Genomic DNA, 15334 nt, shown 5'->3' with positions numbered 1-15334 from the left:
GGTAACAACAACAAAAGAGAACAATATACATGAAACCATAAAGATAGTGCAAAAGCCATTTACCTCTCGTACAGGTCCCACACTTATTGACCCCCTCCGCTAATCTAAACTACTCCCCCCCGCCCCCCCCCTTGCCACCTCCGGGTGAACCCGAACAGTGACCCTCTCAAGGCAAACTTGATTTTCTCCAAACAGAGAAAGCTAGCCATGTATGATAGCCAGGTCTCCGACTTCGGGAGCTTTGAGTCCCTCCATGCTAATAGTATCCGTCTCCGGGCTACCAGGGAAGCAAAGGCCAGAACATCTGCCTCTTTCTCCTCCTGGATTCCCGGTTCAACTGACTCCCCAAAAATCGCCAGCTCTGGACTCAGCGCCACCCTTGTTTTTAACACCGTGGACATGACGTCCGCAAACCCCGGCCAAAATCCCCTAAGCTTTGGACATGTCTGAAACATGTGGACATGGTTCGCCGGTCCTCCCGCACATTTTGCACACCTGTCTTCCACCCCAAAGAATCTGCTCATCCAGGCCACTGTCATGTGAGCCCGGTGAACAGCCTTAAATTGTATCAGGCTGAGCCTGTCACATGATGCAGACACGTTGACTCTACTCAACGTGTCTGCCCATAGACCATCGTCTATCTCACCTCCCAGCTCCTCCTCCCACTTGCGCTTCAGCTCCTCGGTGTGCGTCTCGTCCGACCCCATAATTTATGCAGCTGGACCCATTCCCGCGCCACTTGGATGCCGAGGTACCTAAAGCTTCCCTTTACTAACCTAAACGGCAGCTCTCCCAGTCGCCTCGCCTGTCCCCTCGCCTGGACCACAAACATCTCACTCTTTCCCATATTAAGCTTAGACCCCGAAAATTCTCCTAGAGTCCTCATGATTTCTTCCATCCCCTCTATTGGGTCCGAAACGTACAGAAGCAGGTCATCCGCATAGAGTGAAACCCTGTGCTCTGTTAAGTAATGGGTTAAGAGAGATTGCAATTAGTTGTCTCATTTATGTTAAGTATCCATTAATTGACACTGATATGTAAAGGGGCTTCAGGTGGCCTCTGTCAGGTGGTGTGTTGTTAAGAGTTTTGTGCAGAGGCTGTGGAAGTGAAATAAATGGCGTTTGGTGAAAGGGAACAAGAACTTTAGACTCTTCATTTCACAGCAACTAAAACGTTTAACATGATCCACCCCACCCCGGACCAGTCCGCTCCAGCCCCTTGTGGCTCTCAGAGCAATTGCCAACGGCTCTATAGCCAGCGTAAAAAAAAGTGGGGAGAGGGGACATCCCTGTCTCGCCCCCGGTGCAGTCTAAAATAGTCCGATGTCGTCCTATTCGTCCGTACACTTGCCACAGGAGCCTGATACAGTAACCTGACTCAGTCAATAAAGCCCCGCCCAAATCTGAACCGTCCCAGTATCTCCCACAGATAGTCCCATTCTACCCGATCAAAAGCCTTTTCTGCATCCATTGCGATCACTAACTCCACCTCCCTACCTTCCGGGGGCACATGATCACATTTAACAGCCTTCTTACATTGGCCACCAACTGCCTGCCCTTAACAAACCCCGTCTGGTCCTTCTCAATAACGTCCCAAACACAATCCTCAATCCTGGAGGTCAAGATTTTGGCCAGCAACTTGGCATCTACATTCAACAGGGGGATCGCCCTGTAGGACCCACACAGCTCCGGGTTCTTGTCCCGCTTAAGAACCAGCAATATTGTTACCTGTGACATCGCCGAGGGCAACACCCCTCTTTCCCTTGCCTCATTGAACACCCTGAACAACACCGGCCCCAATATCCCAGAGAACCTTTTATAAAACTCCACTGGGTACCCGTCCGGATCCGGGGCCTTACCCGCCTGCATGGCCTTCAAGCCCTCCACTATCTCCTCCAGCCCAATTGGGGGCACCAATCCATTCTACCTGCTCTCTGTCCACCTTTGGGAAATTCAGCCCCTCCAAGAAGCGCCTCATCCCCTCCGGCCTCGTAGGGGGTTCCGACCTGTACAGCCTGCTGTAGAAATCCCTAAACGTCTTATTCACCCCTACTGAATCACCAACCAGGTTCCCATCTCCGTCCTTTACTTTCCCTATCTCCCTAGCTGCCTCCCTCGTCCTAAGCTGCTGTGCAAGCATTCTGCTGGCCTTCTCTCCATACTCATAGATCGCCCCCCTCGCCTTTCTCAACTGCTCCACCGCCCTCCCTGTGGTCAGCAAGTTAAACTCCGCCTGTAACCTTCGCCCTTCCCTTAAAAGCCCTGCCTCTGGGGTCTCCGCATACCTCCTATCAATCTGTAGTAACTCCTTTACCAGTTGGTCCATCTCCGCCCTGTCCACCTTCTCCCTATGGGCCCGGATCGAGATCAGCTCTCCCCTGACCTCCACCTTCAGTGCTTCCCACACCACCACTACTGAAATTTCCCCCGTGGCATTGACCTGCAGGTAGCTCTGAATACATTTCCTCAGCCACTCGCACACCCCTTCATCCGCCAAAAGGCCCACATCCAACTTCTAGTGTGGGCGCTGGTTACTGTCTTTACTAACCTGCAGGTCAACCCAGTGCGGAGCATGGTCTGAGATTGTAATCGCCGAGTACCCCGTGTCCACCACCCCAGCCAGCAAGGCCCTGCTCAAAATAAAGAAATCAATCCGGGAATACACTTTATGCACATGTGAGTAGAAGGAGAACTCCTTCACCCTCAGCCGCCCAAATCGCCATGAATCCACCCCTCCCATCAGCTCCATGAACCCTCTTAGTTCCTTTGCCATTGCTGACAACCTGCTCGTTTTTGAGCTTGACCAGTCCAAGCCAGGGTCCATAACTGTGTTGAAGTCCTCTCCCATGACCAACCTGTACGAGTCCAGGTCCGGTATCTTCCCCAGCATCCTCTTTATAAACTCCACATCATCCCAATTTGGCGCATACACATTTACTAATACCACCTGCACCCCCTCTAGCTTCCCACTGACCATAATGTACCGACCTTCCACGTCTGAGACTATTCTACCCACCTCAAACACCACCCGCTTATTGATCAGGATCGTTACCCCTCTAGTCTTTGAATCTAGTCCCGAGTGAAAGACCTGACTGACCCAGTCTTTCCTCAGTCTAACCTGGTCCGTAACTCTAAGGTGCGTCTCCTGCAACATTACCACGTCCGCCTTCAATCCCCTAAGATGCGCGAACACACATGGCCTTTTGACCGGCCCATTTAACCCTCGAACGTTCCAGGTGATCAGCCTAGTTGGGGGGCTCATTGCCGCCCCCCCCCCCCCCACTCCGCCGATCAGCCATCCCCTTTTTTAGGCTCGCCTCCAGCCCGTGCTCTGCACGTCCACCGGTCCATCCCCAGGCAGCCCCCGCCCCCAACCTCCTCTCTGTCCCTCAGCCTAGTCCCTCCCTCGTCAGCAGAACATTCACCCCCCTCCACCCTAGTAACAACACCCTGTAACCCAACCCCTTTACTAAACCAAACATATGCACACACCCCTCTGCTTCAGAGAGCTATCTCACCCAGCTAGCTTGGTGGCCCCCATCCCCGGCGCCAGATAGTTCCCCCCCCCCGCTCATACAAACTAACTCCAACAACATGGGGCTGTTTAGCACAGGGCTAAATCGCTGGCTTTGAAAGCAGACCAAGGCAGGCCAGCAGCACGGTTCGATTCCCGTAACAGCCTCCCCGAACAGGCGCCGGAATGTGGCGACTAGGGGCTTTTCACAGTAACTTCATTGAAGCCTACTTGTGACAATAAGCGATTTTCATTTTCATTTCATCAAACAACCCCCACACAATTGCCCAACAGAAAAACACCAAGATCAAAACAAGCACCCCTCCATCCCCCATCCCCCAACAGTGCAAATGAAAACGTTAACTCACTCAGCTCTACCGCTGGTTCCAAATCAATGCAAACGGCATCACAAACATCTTCCATGAAACTCAAAACGGGAAACATTTTACAAAAACAGAGAAACAAAAAGAAAAAACAAAAACATGAACGTTGCAGCCAAGTTCAAAAGTTCTCAATCCATCACCAGCCCCTTCTTTTTCGCAAAGTCCAGCGCGTCCTCAGGCGACTCGAAGTAGAAGTGCTGATCTTCATGCGTGACCCAGAGACGGGCTGGGTATAACAGTCCAAACTTCACCTTTTTCTTAAAAAGGATCGACCTGATCTGGTTGAAGCCTGCTTTCCTCCTGGCCACCTCTACACTCAGGTCCTGGTAAACCCACAGGATGCTATTGTCAAACTCCTATATGCGGCTTCCTCGCGAGAGCTCTGTGAGCCCTATCCACCTCCAAGGGCTGGGAGAATGCCCCATCCCCCAGCAGTTTCACAAACATGTCTGCGATGTATGCCCCAGCATCCATTCCTTCGGACCCCTCTGGGAGCCCGACGATTCTTAGGTTCTGCCGGCGGGACCTATTTTCTAGGTCCTCCACCATCTCCAGGAGCTTTTTCTGCTGGTCCTTCAGCATCCCCACCTCCAGCTCCACCGCAGCCCGCATTCCTCCTGCTCAGCCAGTACCTTCTCCACCGTCTGGATCGCCCGGTCCTGGGCGTCCAATCTATGCTCCAGCCGCTCAATCGACTCTTTTATTGGGTCCAAGCAGTCCCGTTTCTGCGTAGCAAAGCCTTCCTGAATGACTTGCATCAGCTGCTCCATAGACTGCTGGGTCGACAAGCCAGAGGTCCGAACCTCCGCCATGCTGTCTTCTGTTGCAGCTACAGCCCAAGCCTTCTCTATCTTTTTGTTTCTGCCCTTACGAACACTTCTAGTCCTTCTCTCCATGCACCGAAGTGGGAATTCAGTAAACAATTGCCACTAACATCCGTTTTACAATTCAAGTCCAGTAGAAAAACGGGGGAAAGGTCCAAAAGTTTGACCAGAGCGGGAGCCACCAAATGTGCGACTTACTCCTTCATAGCTGCCACCGGAAGTCACAAAGATTATTTTAAAGATTATTTTTTCTTTTCCCCAGAAAAGCTGAGGGTACTGCATTCTTGAAACTACAGAGAACCTGAATGAATGAATCTACAGAGAAGACCATTACAGGCTCCAAACAGAGACTTTAACCTGCAAGCTTGCTGTGAAGAAAGATATGCTAAAAACCATAATCTGAAACAAAGATATGTAGAGGGTGGGGGAAAGTTAAGGTGGGGAATTAGGAGTTAGATAATAGTTAATTAGTTGTATTTGTTGCGCATTTCATTATAAATAAACAGTAATTGTGTTTATATTTACAAACCTGTTGACTGTAATTATTGGGTAGTCAAGGGCCAAAGACTTCAGGTATCTTCTAAGAATTACTGGTTAATTCACTTGTGTTGTGACTCCGTAACAAGTGGGGCTAGAATTGAACGCGCATTACCCAGGATGTCATAACACTGCCAAGATATAGCCAAGTTTAACCACACACAGCAAGTTCAGGCAAACAGCAAACAAATCTAAATTCTTATTGATCTTTCGAAAACATGATGGCTACATGGATGAGATACCCAAGGCTGACCAATATCAATGATATTGTAAACAGGAATGGAGTTAATGTTTTTAAGTAAAGGGAGGGCAGTAAAGTTGTCAAGAGAAAAAAGTGGCAATCAGTAGGTTTAAAATTAAATTTATTCTACAAATAGTAATTTTGTAGCACTAACCTTACTGTACCATCTGATGATGCTGATAGAAGAGTTTTATCATCATTCGACCAGCAAAGAGAGTAAACAATGTTAAAATGTCCATTGAATTCTCCTAATAGATGTCCAGAAGGAATTTCATAAACTAAATCAATAGACATAAAGGCGCAAATTAGTCTGGAACGAGTAAATTACCAAATTTTTCTCACTTATTTTTAACTACATGTATGCAATTTCTTTTTTTTAAGAAATGTTATTAGATTTTTAAAATTTTTTACAAATATCACTACAAATAATAAAAGAAAATAATTATCAATGCAAAACAGGTACAGTACAGAACAAAAATTATTGCAAACATAGGAACAACCAAGACAGGATGAACTTTGAACAACAGACTTAAGGAACTAGTGCCTCCTGTTTTGATAATGGATCAATCCAAAAACAGATTCGGGGGAAAGAGGATAAGGCGATATGAGTACGAAAGGAGAACAGTTCAGGCCACACACCATTATGTATTGCGAGATTATGACTTAAAATATGGCTCACGGAAAACCCAACAGGGGCAAAGATTATACAAATTTAAGATAGGGATCCCATAGTTTACAGAATGCATTGGACTGAGAGCGGATCACAGATGTTAGGAATTCCATAATGTGTCTGCCCCGAGTTAGTGTTATGGGCCAGGGTTTCGAGAACCCCAAAGTGTATCATGGAGTTCACCTGACCCACAACTTTTAATAGATTGTGGTATGGGGAGCACACGGCCCACTCTATAGGTGTGGTACAGAAGAAATTGAAACGTTTTTTTTTAAAGCACAACAATGTTTATTCTATGAACTCAAGTTAACCTTTTTAAAACATACAGTGAACATCTTAGCAACCATTAATTCAAATACAACCCCCAAAGAATACAACACTAAGTAATCCTTAATAACTTCCCAGACAACATTCAGAAGACAAAAGAAACACCTTTTAACAGAAGCACATTAGGTTTACATTCACTACTGAGAACATTTATAATTCTGAATTCACCAAATGATCAAGAGATAGTCTTTTCATGGCAGTGAGAACAGCAGTACACCTGCTCTGTCTGGCTTCAGTTCCAACACTGAAATCGAAACTAAAACACACCCTGCAGCAAACAGCCCAAAACAAAAGTAAAAAGCTGACAGATAGCCCAGCTCCATCCACACTCTGACATCACTGATAAACACCCATTTCTTAAAGGTACATTTCTTAAACACCCATTTCTTAAAGGTACTCTCACATGACAATATCGCATTTTTCTGCTTTCTGGTAGCATTATCATTTTGCAATTAATTGTCTAGATATTAATTCTGAACAAATATAAACATTTCCTTTGCTTTATTTAGTCCAGATATGCTATTTTACATTTCATACAACTTTGGTATCTTGCGTGTATCACTTTTTAAAAATGTTTCGTTTTTATACAGCAGTGTGACACACTGGCACTAAGCAAACTCCTGGAAACAATGAAAATCAGCAAAGCCAACTTATTTCAGTTTTCCTGTGGGCTCCAGTCGACTATGATTGGAGACCAGCGGACACTTGAGGAATTCCAATGCCAAAGACACTTAAGTAGGAGCCACTTAAACTAGGTTTGGATGGGGAGGAGAATAAGAGAGTGGTGAAATATATCAGCAAGTAAATAATGGTCTAGGTTACATAATGGGCAAAATTCACCCCTTTTGAGACCAAGTGTCTTGGTCTGGAATGTGGAGTGTTTCCTGCTGCGAAGACCGACAGGAAAACCCGCCAAATCTTCTGGCCCTACTTCATTAATTATGCACCCAGTGTTTTACGCCGCATTCAGTGGCGGGGCAGGCCTGGGTGATGCGTAGTCCGCCAACATGTCAAATGCCATATTGAAACAGTGCCCAACATCACTGACCTACTATTAAAGAAAGAAGGTGGATCGCCTGAAAATAAAGATAGATTTCCCGGAGCTCTCTAAGAGAGGTGGACATCCTGAGAATGAAGATGAATTTCCAGGAACATTTTGAGGCTGGAAGATTGACAACCTCCAGGACACCGAATTTGGAAGGTCCAACTCCAAATGCACCTGTCCCACTGTTGTGGTGTTCCAGGGTTTCAGGCAGCCTCCATCCCAAAATTTGGAGGCAGCCACAGACATTTTTCGGCAAATCCCAACACCTGCAGGCCACATTGTTCTAAACATTTTTCACACCAGTGTGTTTTCCTGCCGGAAAATCTGGTGCGGGGGTTGGGGGCCTTCACCTGTATCCCATGAACGGGATGCAAATAAGGTGCCCTCTGGCCTCTGAAACGTTTTCTGACCTGCCATGGCGGGCACCAGTGGAAGATTCCACTGTCAATTCACACTGGCATGAAACCATTTCTGGGATTCCTACCAAATTCCGAGAATTACGTCCAATTTTTCTCCAGGAAAAAAAAAAATGCAAGTATAATGGAGATCATCGAAATATAAAAAGGATATCTGATGAGGCTAGATATTTCTGAAGATCTGATGGAAGTTGGATATTTCTATAACCACGTAAAGAGCATTTAGAACTACTTTTTGAAAATTAGTTTATGCCATTTGGTGAAACTACTGTAAATATAAAAATGGTTGTGAATGGGATATGGAGCTAAATGATATGGGGGCTGAATTCACCGCTTCCTGAAGCCAGCAGCTAGAATTGCGATTAAGAGTGGTATTGCAAAAAGCGCGATTTGCTCCCGGCCGCGATTCCGACGCCATACTCCGGTTACCCGCTGTCTGTGTTAGTGATGTTCGCACCCCATGCCCGGTGGGCCCATGCAAAATCACCATTTGCACGGATTTAGACTTCCTGTGGTGCAATGTTGGGGAAAGACAAGGTGTCTTTGGTGATCAAAACAAATAGATCATTGAGAGCCAAGATAAACGACCTAGAAAATTGGTCCAGAAGGCAAAATATTCGGATTGTGCGGTTGCCAGAGGAGATGAAGGGCCCAAGGACCAGGGAGTAATTTTTGGGCATATTCGGCAAGATGGTGGGTATGGGTAGATTCACATCACCTCCTGAGTTGGACCAAGCCCATCATACATTTCAGCCAAGGCCTCGTCCTGAAGATGCGGTGATAATGAGGCTCCACAGCTTCAAGAAGGAGAAGGTTTTGCGATTGGCAAAGGAGCACTGCGATTGGGATTGTCACTCCATTAGGTTCCATCAGGACTTGGGTGGGGAGCTAGTGAAGAAGGGGGCCACGTTCAGTGGAGTCAAGGCCGCCCTGTATAAGAATGGAGTCTGGTTTAGTGCGGTCTACTCAGCTCAGCTCAGAGTTAATTTTGAGACAAAAGACTATTTCTTCGACAAGCCAGGAGGTGGACTTTTTCATTAAAAGACAGAAGTTGGGCATGGTGTAAATGGGTTTTTTCGGTTGTCGACAGGCATGTTGAATTGTTACATTGTTGGGGATTCACGTTTGTTCTGGATTTTTTTGTTCTTGTTGGGGTTGAGTTCTTATAGTTCTTGGTTAAATTTGGGGTTTTACACAATGTGGAGTTTTGTTTGTTATGATGACATATAGCTTATATAAATATAGGTATATGGAGCTACTAAAGATTTAGCTAATGGGAGCGGTTTTGAAGGGTTCGCTGCAGCTCATTCTCGTAGTTTTTTTTATAGATAATAAGCTTAGCATTTTTGTTTTGTTTAGCTTTGTTAGACGTAGGTTTTAATAGCTTTTGCTTGCCTTGCTTGTATTTGTACTTGGATGTGGTTGTATTCAAGGGTGAGGACGTTAAAAGGAGGGGTAGGGGAGTGGGGGTAGTTTGCAGATGGTGTCTGTAGACTTTTCTTTGTCTAGTCCTTTGACTTGGTTTGATAGCATTTGGGTGGATTTGTTTGCTGAACCTTTTAGTTATCCCTTGGGTAATCTCTCTTAGTGGAAATGGCTGACTTCAGACTCGGGAGGGGGGGGGGGATGGAGACCTGTTCTGCAGGTCACCTGAACGTTAGGGGTTTGAATGGCCCAGTGAAAAGATCGAGGGAATATGCTAACCATAAAAGTTTAAACACTGACGTGGCGAGCCATTTGCGGGTCAGAGACCAAATTAGGCTGCGTAAGGGGAGGGTAGGGCAGGTTTTTCATTCAGGTTTTGATGTTAGGCCAGCGATTTTAATTAATAAAAGGATTCAAGTGGTCGCTACTTTATTGTCTGTGGCTCCCTGGTGGGCACCCCGGTGGTCATGGTTAACATTTACCCCCCCAATTGGGACAGTATGAACTTTATTAATACCCTGCTGGTCTCTCTCCCCAATTTAGACTCACATTAGCTTTTTTTGCGTGGGGGCCTAAATTGCATCTTGGACCCTAGATTGGATCATTCCAAGCATAAATCTTTTTCACCATCGGGGGTGGCCAGGGTTTTGTCATCTTTCATGATGCAGACGGGGGGGTGGGGGGATAGTAGACCCTTGGTGCTTCTTCTTGCATCCTAGCGATGAAGATTTTTCGTTTTTTTTGCACGTCCATCAAGTATATTTGCGGATTTGATTTTTTGTTCTACATAGGTCTCTCCTCCCTTCAGTGGTGGCACGTGAGTATTCAGCAATTGTTATTTCGGACCATGCCCCGCAGTTTGTTGATTTATTGCTGCAGTCTGGCCCCACCCAACGTCCACCATGGAAGTTAGACATAACACTATTAGCTTATAAAAAGATTTCTGAGCGTATGTTCACTGCCACGGAAGACTATATCAAATTTAAAATAATCGAGTCAGTCTCACCTTCCACGTTGTGGTCCTTAGGAGGGAAATTATCTCCTAAAGAACGCATTTGGTGAGGACAGCAAGTGTGGAGCAGCAAAGACTGGTGGACTCCATTCTCGAGGTGGACCATTAGTACTGGTTTGAACCTGCCCTGGAGTTGCTGGCAAGTGGGGAAAAAAATTGCAAACATAGTTCGAACTATTGTCGACTAACAGTGCGGTAAGCCAATTGTGGTGTTCAAGGGATATGTTCTATGAATACGGGGAGTGGACTAGTCACCTTTTAGTTCATCAGCTGAAACTGCAGGCAGCCTCCCCAGAGATCACACAGATACGCAATTCAAAAGGTAACCTCATTTCTGTTCTCCCCAGGTTAATGTGACTTTTGAATTTTTTTACAACGATCTTTATAGAACGGAGCCTCATGAGGATGGATCGGTCATGACTTACTTTTTCGACAGCCTACTTATCCCAACAGTTGAGGTGGAGAGGGCGGTGAGGTAGAATCCCTGTTACACCCTGATGAAATGTTAAAATCTTTGGGGGCAATCTTCCAACCTCGTTGCGCTCTCGCTCACGCAAAACGAGGCCGACGAATAGCGAGAGAGGCCAAAAATAAAAACCGTGCCAAGCTGCAAACAGTTTGCAATGCAACTGGCCCTCTCCCATAGGCGAAATCAGGATCGCGTTGAAGCGAGGCGAGAAACCAATTCTCACCACTGAAGCTCAATTTCCATACAATTAACGGGAGCCACCCCATAGCCAACGGCCTCCTGTCATTCAGCGACCTCCCCAGCAAGTGCTCACATTGGCACCGATTAGTACTTCTGACAAACGTGAAGCCGGTAGAAGGTGAGTAGCCATCTTTTCTCGCAAGAGCTTGGGGGTGCTGGGCTTGCCGCCCCAGTATTCGGTGGGGGACCCTCCGCAGGGGTGGGCCGCCATGGGAGGTGGTGGGAGGGGTGGGAGCAACCGCTCGCCGCACCTCCATGCCAACCCCATGCAGCTGGTGATTATTGCTAATCGGGAATTGGCAATCGCGGTTAAGTGAGCACTTCACACAGCCAAAGTGGATTCCCGTGGATCATGTAGCATGTGAGAGTCATTGCCTAGAATCCCAATCACACCCTGATGGCTGATCACTGTGCTTGAACACTGCGGGAGGCAACACCACACACGCAGAAGCCAACACCGAACACCCAGGGCATCCACAGCCAGAGGGTGGGTGGGTGTCATGGGGCAGGGGGATGCCTGAAGAAATGGGCCACGGGTTCGAAGCTCAGTCCGTATTGTGGAGGAAAGTGACAGAGGCATCATAATGGTTGTGGACTAAGGTGTTTAATGTGTTTTATAATCCTCACTCTTCCAATGGTGCAGCCCCCCCCAAACCCCAACCCCTACCTATCTCCTACCTCCGGTGATCCTCAACATGCTTGGCCCTCCTAGCTCTAGGCTATGTCTAGATGTCTCCCCAGGATGCACATCTGAGGTGGAGACAGCCAGCTGCTTACCATTTCCATGGCCTTAGATACTCCTGGCATACATCCTCTGGGGCCTGAGGCCGGAGGAGCCCGGCGCACAGGTTGACGGCACATGTACAGACATGCCGCCATGTCCCTGTGCTAGGCTTCGAGACCTAGCCTCATCAGAGCGGTGGAACTCGGGGAGCTGGTGGCCGCCATTGCCACTCCATGGGATGAGTTTGGGTTGGCACCCAGCATCCCCTCCTCCTGATCGGTGCCCATAGGGCCTGCATTATTTGGCTCTGCCAACCCTGGCGGTTCCCCATGGTCTGCACCATCATGTCGACGCCCTCGGCGATGCTCCTCGGTGACTGGGCCACGCTCTGCAGCGCCTCGGCATACCCATCTGCGACTGGGCCAAGCTCCCCAGCGTCTCGGCCATGCTCATCTGAGAGCGGGTTACGTCCCCCAGAACCTCACCAAGGTCGGCCTTGTACTGGATGACATTCCCCAGCTAGTCGGACATTCAGCCAAGGCTATCAGCCATGGCTGTTACCGACTGCGCGCCGCCATGGACACCTTCACTGACGACATCGTGCACCAGGCTTTCATCCTAGCCTGTAGCCTCTGGGACTCCTCCAAGCAGCTAAGGTTCTGCTGGAGTGACGCTGACATCTCCATCCGAATGTCCCAGCGGCACTCTATCTCCTCAATCAGCTCAAGTACCTCTGAACCACAGGCTCAGCATCAGGCTGGGACCAAGCTAGGTCCTGGGATCCAGCAGTCCTCCGACTGCTGTCTCGCCTTGATGTTTCTGCCTCCACCTGATGTGCATCAACAGCAATGTGCTGCTCACCAGATTGTGCCCCAGAAGCCTGTCCACTAACATAAACCACAAAGGTGCTTGTATCTGCGCTGGAGGGTGGGGATGACAGCTGTGCTGCGACTATAACGGTTGCATCCTTGGAGTTCTCCTCCAAGGTGTTCTCCTGGAAGTCAGGTAAGGGTGCCGCCCGGGATGGGCCGGCACCATTGGCTGGAGGACCTGTGGGAGAATGGACATGTAGTCAGTGGGATGGGTCAGTCAGTAAGGGAATAACAACTCACGTTCGACAGGTCCTCCGGGTGGAGCCCCATGGTTCCTCACCTCTTTGGTGTCTGCAAGCCTCCGCGTGGGGCGTTGGTGTCGACTCAACATGCTGCCCGGTCGGTAGGTCGTTGACCAGTCCTCCTGGTCACACTTCCCCAGCTCACAGCTGCCACCCCCTCATCCGAGGCAACACTAGCTGCCCTATGGCTGACTCTCCGGGACCTTTGGGGGAAACAGGACATCCCTCCTGGTATCTAGCAGCCTCTCCAGATAGGTGTCCCCGAATCTTGGGGCTCGTCTCCTCGGCGCCATTGTTGCGTGCTGGCTGGGGTTGGCTGAACAAGTGCAGCATAAGTGCTGCTTGACGTCGTTAGCGGGGGGCTAGCGAGCATGGTGTCACCGAATCAGCTAGTGAGCTTTCATTTGGGGCGAAAAGCCCACGGGGCCTCGTTAGGTAGACCAATTAACGTTGAATTATATTGCCAGCTGAGCTGGGCCGACCAGCAGGAAGCCCGCGGCAATTCCTGCTTGCTACCACACTTAGAAATGTTTCCGGAGATTCTCACCCATTGGGTTGATGTAATCTGGCAAAGCCCCTGGACTGGATGGTTTGTCGATTGAATTCTATGAGATGTTCTCAGAGCAGCAAGTGCCTTTAATTCTGGACATGTTCAATGATTCCCTATCCTGGGGATCACTCCCTCACTCAAGCTTCATCTCTTTGCTTTTTAAGAGGGACAAGAACGCAACAGAGTGTGGGTTGTATCAACCTATTTCACTTTTGACCATGGAAGTCAAGCTACTAGCCAAGGTGCTGTCACTTTGGCTGGAGCCTTGACTCACAAATATAATCTCGGAGGATCAGACGGGCTTCGTGAAGGGTTGACAATTGTCGGCCAATGTGCGTCGCCTGTTAAATATTGTCTATTTCCCCTCCTAAGTACAGAACCCAAGTTGATTGCTTCTCTGGCTGCCCAAAAGGCATTTGATAGAGTGGAGTGGGAGTACATATTTGAGATTCTTGGGAGGTTTGGTTTTGGCCACAAATTTATTTCTTGGATTTGTCTTCTGTATAAGGTCCCCACTGCCAGTTTTTGTGAGAATGACCTGAACTCTGATTATTTCTCTTTGAAGGCAGGGCTGTCCACTCTTCACCCTTCTGTTTTTTTCTGGCAATAGAGCCGCTTGCTATTGCGCTGAGGTACTCCGTTGTGGAGGGATTTATTCGGGAAGGGGTGGAGCATTGGGTGTCCCTTTATGCGGATGATCTAACTCTCTGTATTATGGATCGATTATCCTCCCTGGACAACATAATGAAGTTAATTAACATTTTTGGCCCCTTCTCTGGATAAAAGTTGAACTTAGGTAAGAGTGACTGTCTCCCGGTTAATCCCCAGGGAAGGAGAGCCCAACTGGGGATAGTACCATTACGCCTTGCCAAGACGAGCCTTCATTATCTGGAGGTCTGGGGGGCCCAAAGCTACCAGAGATATTTGAAAAAGAAAATGAAATGAAAATCGCTTATTGTCACGAGTAGGCTTCAATGAAGTTACCGTGAAAAGCCCCTAGTCGCCACATTCCGGCGCCTGTTCGAGGAGGCTGGTACGGGAATCGAACCATGCTGCTGGCCTGCCTTGGTCTGCTTTCAAAGCCAGCGATTTAGCCCAGTGTGCTAAACCAGCCCCTTTCTTCTTTCTTTCAGTGTCTCCCCAAATCCCTTTTTATAAAGGTCAACAAATTAACATCTTCTTTTAATTGGGAGGGTAGCAATCTCAGAATCGGTGGGGTTCTGCTTCAAAGGGACACACAATCAAGGGGACTGGCCCTTCTCAATTTTGTGTTTTATTATTGGATAGCCAATATTCAGAAAATGTTGTTGTGGTTTAGCAATACAGGGTTCACATGGAGAAAAATGGAAGTGTACTTCTGCACTATCTCTAGTCTTCATGTAGTAGTGACTGCACGACTGTCTTTTTCCTCTGTAAACTTTTCCTCGAATCTAGTGGTGGTTTCCTCCCTCAGAATTTTGAAGCAGTTTAGGCAGCATTTCAAGCACCGTTCCCTGTCTTCACTAGCCCCCATATGTAATAATCATCTTTTCTTACTAGCTGGTTCAGACTCAACATTCAAATTTTGGGAAGGGAAGGGTCTGGAGCGGTTTGGAGGGGAGGTTTGCTACTTTTAAGGAGTTAGCTGCGAAGTTCCAGCTGCCCCAGTTCCAGTCTTTTTTAGGTATTTCCAAATTCACGATTTTTTCACTTAAAGCCTTTCCCTACTTTCCGTTGGCACTACCCTGTTCCCTGCTGAGCAAGATTCTGTCACTGGCTTGGCCTGATGAGGGGTCTATTTCAAACCTATATGGTTTCAATGTATTCTGCTCCATTGAGTGGTGCGAGGGCGAAATGAGAGGGTG

General features: G+C 48.0%; 1 protein-coding gene across 10 annotated transcripts in view; it reads right to left on the bottom strand.

Annotated features, from left to right (window-relative positions):
* The window catches only part of ahi1 (Abelson helper integration site 1), a 537691-nt gene that overhangs the window by 393341 nt on the left and 129016 nt on the right, over positions 1 to 15334 (bottom strand). For all 10 annotated transcript variants that reach the window (XM_072499698.1, XM_072499696.1, XM_072499702.1 and 7 more), the window contains one exon: positions 5653 to 5776. In XM_072499698.1, the coding sequence (XP_072355799.1) occupies positions 5653 to 5776 (124 nt within the window). The remainder of the gene's footprint in view (positions 1 to 5652; positions 5777 to 15334) is intronic.

The sequence above is a fragment of the Scyliorhinus torazame genome, chromosome 4, assembly GCF_047496885.1.
Source record: "Scyliorhinus torazame isolate Kashiwa2021f chromosome 4, sScyTor2.1, whole genome shotgun sequence".
Classification (NCBI taxonomy): Eukaryota; Metazoa; Chordata; class Chondrichthyes; order Carcharhiniformes; family Scyliorhinidae; genus Scyliorhinus; species Scyliorhinus torazame.
The sequence above is the reverse complement of the archived record's forward strand: the minus strand, read 5'-3'. Positions and strand labels throughout refer to the sequence as shown.